The sequence below is a fragment of the Solanum lycopersicum genome, chromosome 7, assembly GCF_036512215.1.
Source record: "Solanum lycopersicum chromosome 7, SLM_r2.1".
NCBI classification, from domain to species: Eukaryota; Viridiplantae; Streptophyta; class Magnoliopsida; order Solanales; family Solanaceae; genus Solanum; species Solanum lycopersicum.
The window spans coordinates 49,744,595-49,753,103 of record NC_090806.1 but is presented as its reverse complement, the minus strand read 5'-3'; the positions used below and the strand labels follow the sequence as shown (position 1 = coordinate 49,753,103).

The 8,509-nt window shown below is 39.9% G+C and overlaps 2 protein-coding genes across 2 annotated transcripts; both read right to left on the bottom strand.

The window, feature by feature from the left end:
- Positions 1-3,894: 3,894 nt before the first annotated feature.
- Positions 3,895-4,248, bottom strand: LOC138337474 (uncharacterized). Its single transcript, XM_069287387.1, has one exon. It carries the CDS (start codon positions 4,246-4,248, stop codon positions 3,895-3,897), a length of 354 nt encoding a protein of 117 aa, XP_069143488.1.
- Positions 4,249-7,521: 3,273 nt separating this feature from the next.
- On the bottom strand, positions 7,522-8,301 carry LOC109120699 (uncharacterized). The gene is made up of 2 exons (XM_019214714.1): positions 7,931-8,301; positions 7,522-7,861 (listed from the first exon to the last, which is right to left on the bottom strand). Exons 1-2 carry the CDS (start codon positions 8,299-8,301, stop codon positions 7,522-7,524), a joined length of 711 nt encoding a protein of 236 aa, XP_019070259.1.
- Between the last annotated feature and the right edge of the window lie 208 nt (positions 8,302-8,509).

Here is an 8,509-nt window from a genome sequence, read left to right as displayed (position 1 = left end):
ATCATATATAGGGTACAAACTGATGAAATTGCATTTTGTATAGGGTATTGACAGTTCATGGGTCTGCGGATGAAATTATTCCAGTGGAGGATGCGTTAGAGTTTGATGAAATCATACCGAACCACAAATTGCATATCAGCGAAGGAGCCAATCATTGCTATACATCACACCAAGCTGAGTTAACGCCTGTGATCTTGCCATTCATAAAGGAAGGTCTGCAACACTGAGAAATAGAACTAGGACACCAGATAGGTACTTTGGAATTTTCAAATGTTTTGAAATGTTCGAAAATGGATGTCAGAAAAATTGGGATAGTAGTAAAAACAACAAAATCAATACAAAGTCTGAACCAAAACAGGAAAGAAACGCTAGTGGAACATGCTCCACTAGCTCAACTCAAAAACTACGCTAGAATGTAAAAGAGTAGCATCCTCGAAAGCATGAGAACCTACCAAAAAGTATATGTTTGTATGGAATTAGTACACACTTGTACTAAGTACATGTATATGCAAGCACACACCAGGGACATGCATGAGAAAGAATATCTCTTTCCTAACAACATGAATTTTGGAAGTCAAGTCAGTAGACTTGTTAAATTGAGATTGGGAAAATTATGCCATGAGAGTGACATGCATCATTATAATTATCAAATTGCACACAACACATAACATCTACATATAGCACATAACATATGACACATAGCTTCTTTCATATTATTCATTCATATGACATGAGACCTTATTATCATGGACTTGACCTTAAGACTTTCCAAAATGAGGGCTCAACATATGGGACCTCAAGTAAGGAGCCTTATTTAGCAAACAAAGAGTCTGCTTCATTCATTCATTCATATGTACCTCATTCAAGTTCATTCATAGGCCAGTGTGAACACCAGTTATACCTAGGATGTAGTTTAAGACTTTCATCAGGTTTGCTGTGCAATGATCAGGATTAACCTAATGTCATTAGCTGAATCTAGATCACCTCTTGATTATCCTATCCTAACACCTTCGGTATCATTCATTTCTTTATATGATTCACTTGAGGCTGGCCTCATTCATTCATTGGGAACTTTAACTTTAATCGACATAGATCATGTGAGCATCATGAAATCCAGTGTCTCTCCCACACTGAAAAGAGGTGGAATCACCAGCCAAAGTTACTCAATAACATGCTAGTGTATATGGGAATTTAACCCCGCCAGATCCCTATAGTGGCAATATATGTTTAAAGACTAAATTTATGGAGACCCATACCCGGCAAGACGGACAGACTCATCTCATGAGAGTTACCTGAACCTCTGCCCTTCCTGAAAGAAGGCATCACCGCTCATAGCTAGCCTATCGATGCTCAGTATAAAGTTCCATTACATTCAACTCATACATCATGGAAGTTGTCTTCTAGTATTAGGACATCATAGCTCAATAGATGATTTTTCAGCTCATCATTAGTATTAAGTGTTTTAAACTCAATATTTTCATTAGAGTGTTCATAGAGACAGGTCTCTTCATTATCTTACACTCTCTTTGGTGAGTACGTATTGGTAACATTTACTTAGGCTCATTTGAGATTGCTCTCATCATATACATTAGTCATACATCATGATTGTCACCACATTCTTCATTATTAGCACCTTTATTTTTTATAGTTACTCACCTCTTATTACGTGGATGTTCATTTCTTCATTTCATTACGTATATCTTAGGTTCACATATTTTTTAACGTATGTTAAACTTATGTGTCTATACATATAAGTCATGGGGCTTCATTTATAGTTCGTTAAGTGATTCTTACTTTCCTAAGAATATGCATTACAAGACTTATGTATCTTGTATATACGTCATGATCTTGATTTTTGATCTAAGTAGATGGCATTATTCTTGAATATTTTACTCACGTATGACTTATGTATCAATACGGAGGTTTGGGAACGGGAACCAAATCTTGAATCACTTGGATATCATTTATATTTTTCATTGATTTTATTTCTAATATTCATAACTTTAGAACTCTAAATTAAATCTCAACATCTTCATGAAATAATCAATTTTCTATTTTAATTAGAATTCTAACTTAAATCTCAACATTTACATGAAATAATTAATTTTCTATTTTAATTAGAATTCTAAATTAAATCTCAACATTTGCATGAAGTAATAAATTTCTATTTTAATTAGAATTCTAAATTAAATCTCAACAATTACATGGAAGGATTACTTTTCTATTTTTAATTAGAATTCTAAATTAAATCTCTATATTTACATGAGAGAATTAATTTTCTATTTTGATTAGAATTCTAAATTAAATCTCAATATTTACATCAAAGGATTAATTTTCTATTTTAATTTTACGACAAATTAACCGAAAGGTTGGGGGTTCGAGCCCCAACAACCCCTTTGAGTTTTAGAATTAAATTTGCTACAGTAGGGAGGTTGTGGGTTCGAATTCCTGCAACCCCCCTTATTTTCATTTAATTTTCGCTGAAGAGGAGGAGGTTGTGAGGTGGTGGGTTCGAATCCCCACAGCCTCACTTTTATTTCCTTAATATTCCCCCCCCCCCCTTCAGCGCTAAGTAGTGGGTTCGATCCCCACGCCTCGCATCCCCTTTTTCTTTCCGAGAATTGGGGGTCATGGGTTCGATTCTTGGCCCCAACCCTTTTTTTTCTTTTTCGCGAATTGGGGGTCGTGGATTCGATCCCCACCCACAGCCCCTTTTTTTTTCTTTTTTTGCGAACTGGCAGTTACACGGGTGAGGTCACAGGTATGTTATTTCCAAATTCTTTCATTAAACTTTAGTCTAAATTAGCAATGCATTGTTGCTTGAATTTTTTGTCCTTCTCCAACCATTATTAGGTGCAATTTTTTTCATAAGTTTGAATAGCTATAAAATGGTTATTCAATTCAATATACTTCATCATAATGAACATCACATTGTACACCCATTACACACATAAAATACAAAATAAATACACAATTTATACACCCCAAAACAGTGCCTAAAACACTGCCCTATACACGCCTATTCATCAACTTTTCCGGTCATATTTTGATGATCATTATCGTAATTTTCCGCACATAAACACATTCATATTTAATTTAAACACATCATTCATGCAAAAATCTAGCAGCACAACATACCCATCCTACAAATTCGTTAGGGAACTAAGTACAAGGACATACGAAGGGGAACAACCTTAGTTTCAAGAGTTTTAGAAACCTTCGAAAGAAAGTACTCTTGGAGGAAGAATTCCATGAGAGAAACCCATACCTTTATTGATCTTCAAATGAAGAATTTTCTGCCCAAAACTCTCTCCAAAAATCAGTTCAAGTTTCCTCAACGTCCACACCACTCAACGAACAACTTCTCTTCGCCTTAATGTTTTTGGTTGCTTTGTTTTTCTTAAAATTTCATGTGAGTTCTTCAAGTGTGAAAAACTCTCAAGTGTGAAGAATTCTTGATGTATTCTCTGGTTTTTGTTGTGCTTGACAGAATAATGTGAGTGAGATGGAGAACGTGAGAGAGAGAGAGAGTTAAGAAGCGTGAGAGAGAGAGAGCTATTAGGATTAGGAGACTAAATTCAAGAATTAGTCAAATAGAATATAAATTAATACAAATCTGATTTATTTTAATTAGTATGTGAAAGGACCATTATGCCCTTAAAATATTAGATTTTTAATTAATAATTAAATCACCTTAAGTACCTATTTATTCGATTTTTTTGAATCGTTACATTATCCCTCCCCCCCCCTTAGGAACATTCATCCTCGAATGACAGTACCATTATTCATCGTAATGCCAATCAGATCATAACTTAATCTCTATGTACAATCAGCCAATAGCGACAAAATACAAAGAGATAAGGAACTATAGCCTTACGAGTAGGAAGTCTAACCTCAAGAGCTGAAAAGATGGGGATAGAGGGATCTCATGTCGGCCTCAGCCTCCCACATCGCACCCTCCACAAGATGATTTCTCCACAATACCTTCACTGTGGCAATCTCCTTGTTCCTCAGCCGCTTGACTAGTCTGTCTAAGACCTCAACAGGTACCTCCTCATAAGACAAGTCCTCACCAACCACCAAACCTGCAACAAGTAGGATTGATGCTGGATCACCTAGGCACTTCTTCAACATAGAGACATGAAAGACTGGATGAACAGAAGCTAGCTCCGCAGGCAATGCTAACTCATAGGCCACCTCACCCACACGTTGTAAGATCTCATATGGCCCCACATACCTCAGACTCATCTTCCCTTTTCTACCAAATCACATCACCCCTTTCATAGGAGATATCTTCAAGTAAACCTGGTCACCAACGTTAAATTATAAGGGCCGCTTTTTGTTGTCTGCATATGATTTTTGTCGGATGTAAGCAGTAACCAACCTGTCCCTAATCACTCTAACTTTCTCCAAAGCCTCATGAATGATTTCTGACCCAAAATGGATGATTCTCCTACCTCGAACCACCCAACTGGATATCCACACCTCCTACCATACAATGCCTCAAGCGGTGTCATCCCAATGGTGGAGTGATAACTATTATTATACGAGAACTCTATCAAAGGTAGATGGTCATCCCAGTTACCTCTAAAGTCAATCATACACGCTCTCAACATGTCCTCCAATGTCTGAATGGTGTGCTCTGCCTGCCCGTCTGTCTGAGGATGAAAGGCAGTGCTAAGTTTCACCTGCGTGCCCAAGCTTTTCTGGAAAGATCTCCAGAAATGCGATGTAAACTGAGCTCCTCTATCTGAAATGATAGGCAAAGGAATCCCTACCATCTCACGATCTCATCAATGTAGAGTCTCGCGTAATCTTCGGCTCTATAAGTAGACTTCACAGGGATAAAGTGGGCAGACTTAGTCAATCTGTCCATAATAACCCATATGGAGTCATGCTGCCTCCTAGTCCTCGGAAGACCAACCACAAAGTCCATATTAATGGCCTCCCATTTCCAAGTCGGAACCTCAATAATTTGAGTCAGACCACCAGGCTTAAGATGCTCTGCCTTAACCTGCTGACAATTAGGACATTTAGCCACATAGTCTGCAATATCTTTCTTCATGCTATCCCACTAATAAATCTGCTTAAGATCATGATACATTTTGGTGGAACCTGGATGTATGGAATATCTGGAACCATGGGCCTTTGCCACAATTCTTTCCCGTAAATCATCTACATCTGGTACAGAAAATTGGTTCTGGTATCTAATTATTCCATCATCTCCCAAAGCAAAAGACTCGTTCATTCTTAACAACACTGAGTCCTTCAGCTCCATCAACACAGGATCAAGATGCTGACCCTTTTTGACTTCAACTATCAGGGATGATTCAGAACTAGGGTAAACTGAAATACCTCCACTAGTAGAGTCAACCAACAGCACACCCAATCTGTCCAGTCTGTATACCTCTTTCACTAGCTCCTTCTTATCATCCTCAACGTGGGCAGTACTCCCCATGATCATCCTACTCAAAGCATCATCCACAACATTAGCCTTACCTGGATGGTAGTGCACATTCATGTCATAATCCTTCAAAAGCTCCAGCCATTTGCGTTGACAGAGATTCAACTCCCTCTGTGTGAACACGTACTGGAGACTCTTATGATCCGTGAACACATCCACACGCACTCCATACATATAATGCCTCCACAGCTTCAATGCAAACACCACAACTACTAACTTCAAGTCATGAGTGGGATAATTCTTTTCATGAACCTTGAGCTGTCTGGAAGCATAGGCTATCACCTTACCAGCTGCATAAGAACACATCCCAAACCAACCCTAGATGAATCATAATAGACAGTTTAATTCTTGTCACTCTTAGGCAGAGTAAGCACCGGAGCTTAAGTGAGTCTGTCCTTGAGCTCCTGGAAACTCTTCTCACAAGTCTCCATCCATTCAAACTTGGATTTCTTCTTTGTCAAGGTTGTAAGTAGGGCAGGAATGGAAGAAAGGCCCTCCACAAGCCTGCGGTAGTAACCAGCCAATCCAAGAAAGCTACAGATATCAGTGGGAGTAAGAGGCTTTGGATAGTTCTTAACAGCTTCAGTCTTCCTGAGGTCCACTTCTACACCTTGATCGAACACAACATGGCCCAGGAAGGTCACTGATCTCAGCTAGAATTCACGCTTGCTGAATTTAGCATACAACTGATGTTGTCTAAGTACCTGCAAGGTTAGTCTCAAATGTTGTTCATGCTCTTCCTTGGTCTTAGAGTAGATGAGAATGTCATCAATGAATACTATGACGAAAGAGTCAAGGTATTCACGGAAGACTCTGTTCATGAGATCCATAAATGCAGCAGGTGCATTCGTGAGACAAAATGACATAACCAAAAACTCATAATGACCATAACGGGTACGAAAATCTATTTTGGGACATTCCTATCACTAACCCTAAGCTGATGATACCCTGAACGAAGATCAATCTTAGAGAAGAAACTAGACCCTTGGAGCTGATCGAACAAATCATCAATTCTGGGAAGTGGATACTTATTCTTTACAGTGACTTTGTTGAGCTGCCGATAATCGATACACATTCTAAGGGTCCCATCTTTCTTCTTTACAAACAACACTGGAGCGCCCCAAGGGGATATGCTCGGCTGAATGAAACCCTTATCAGTGAGATCTTTTAACTGCAGCTTCAACTCTTTGAGTTCTGCTTGAGCCATTCAATAAGGAGGAATTGAGATTGGTTTAGTATCATGTTCTAAGTCGATATCAAAGTCAATCTCTCGAAGGGGAGTGACTCCAGGCATATCTTCAGGAAACACATCTAGAAATTCATTTACTACAGGAACCGAGTCTATGGAAGGAACGTCATGATCTAAATCATTAACACTCACAAGATGACATAGTAACCCCTTGGCCATCATTTTATTGGCCTTAAGATTTGAAATCAAGGGGTTAGGACGATTCGAATTGTAACCCTCCTAGACTAACTCTTCTTCATTAGGGAAGCGAAACCTCACCACTCTACTACGACAGTCCAAGCAAGCATAATAGTTGTGAAGCCAGTCCATGCCAAGAATAATGTCAAAATCATGCATGGGTAACTCAATCAAGTTTGCACACATAGTCTTGACACTTACAACTTTTGGGTAATTCTTGTATACCCTATCAGTTCTTACATTTTCTCCTAAAAGCATACTAACCACTATAGGATCATGCAGAACTTCAAGTAGTATTTCAAAAGTAAGAGCATAAACAGAAGTTGAGAATACTTGCAGCATACTTGTGACCACATCAGCGGACTTCTATTGCTCCTCCCTGCCTTTTCAGGGCGTAGAATTTGTTCCTCTTGGGAGGCTCGCCTGCTGCTACACTCTGTGGGGTAGGCCTGGGATGAGCATTACCTCCACCCTAACCTCTATTCTGGGGACAGTCTATGACCATGTGTCCACTCTTACCACAACCGAAGCAGGCATTAGTGCCCTGTCTGCATTCTCCACTGTGAGCTCGGCCACACTTAGCATAGGTCTTCTTTGGACGCTGCATATCACATCCATTGCCCCTCTTGAGTTAGAATCTTCCTCCTCTAGGTGTTGTATTTCTTTGAGGGTTAGAATTCCCATAACTCTGTTGCCCCTTCTTGAATTTGGGCTGCTCACGGACGCCAAAATTATTTCTATGGACTCTATGGCTGGAACCTGCCTGATCTTGAGGTGTAGGCCTCTTAATATCACGAATACCTCTCCTCTTGCGGTTGTCCTCTACCTGCTGGACATGTACCATTAACTTAGAAAGGTCTATATTATCATAGATCATCGCAGACCGACACTCCTCCTCCAGGTCTTCATTGATTCCTGTGAGGAACCTACTCATCTCATCCCTACTGTTCGAAACTAGGGAAGTAGCATACCTAAATAATTTCAACAAATCTAAGTACTCTCCTCATTCTTGCTATTAAATATCAAGGGAAGTAACATACCTTGATAGCTTCACAAACTTCAGGGAATGCTCCCTGACCGTCAAAGATTCTTGTTTAAGGTTGATGAACTCCTCAACCTTTGACTCCTTCATCTCTCTGGGGAAGAATCTTTCCAAAAATATTGTCTTGAACAGCTCCCATGTGACTGGCACTCCACCTAGGACACAACTATCTTGCCACATCTTGCACCAAGTTTGTGCAACATCCTTGAGCTGGTAGGAATCCAGTTCAGCCTTCTTAATATCAGTGGCCCCCATGGCCACCAGGATCTTATGCACCTCATTTATAAACTCTTGAGGATCCTCTGAAGTCTTAGCCCCTGTGAATATAAGAGGATTTATCCTCGGGAAATCTCGCAGTCTGTCAACCATGCTGCGAACCGGTGGGTTCTCCCTCTGAACATCCTACCGGTTGACTTCGGCAGTCATAACCTGGGCCTGCATCATGATAGACTATGCCATCTGGGCTAGATATGCCCTCATCTCCGCATCAGTCAACCCAGCTGGGTTAACCGCATGGCCACTTCTTCAGCTGGAGCCTAGGGTGGATTCTGATTACCCCTAGTTGCTGCTCCTCCCG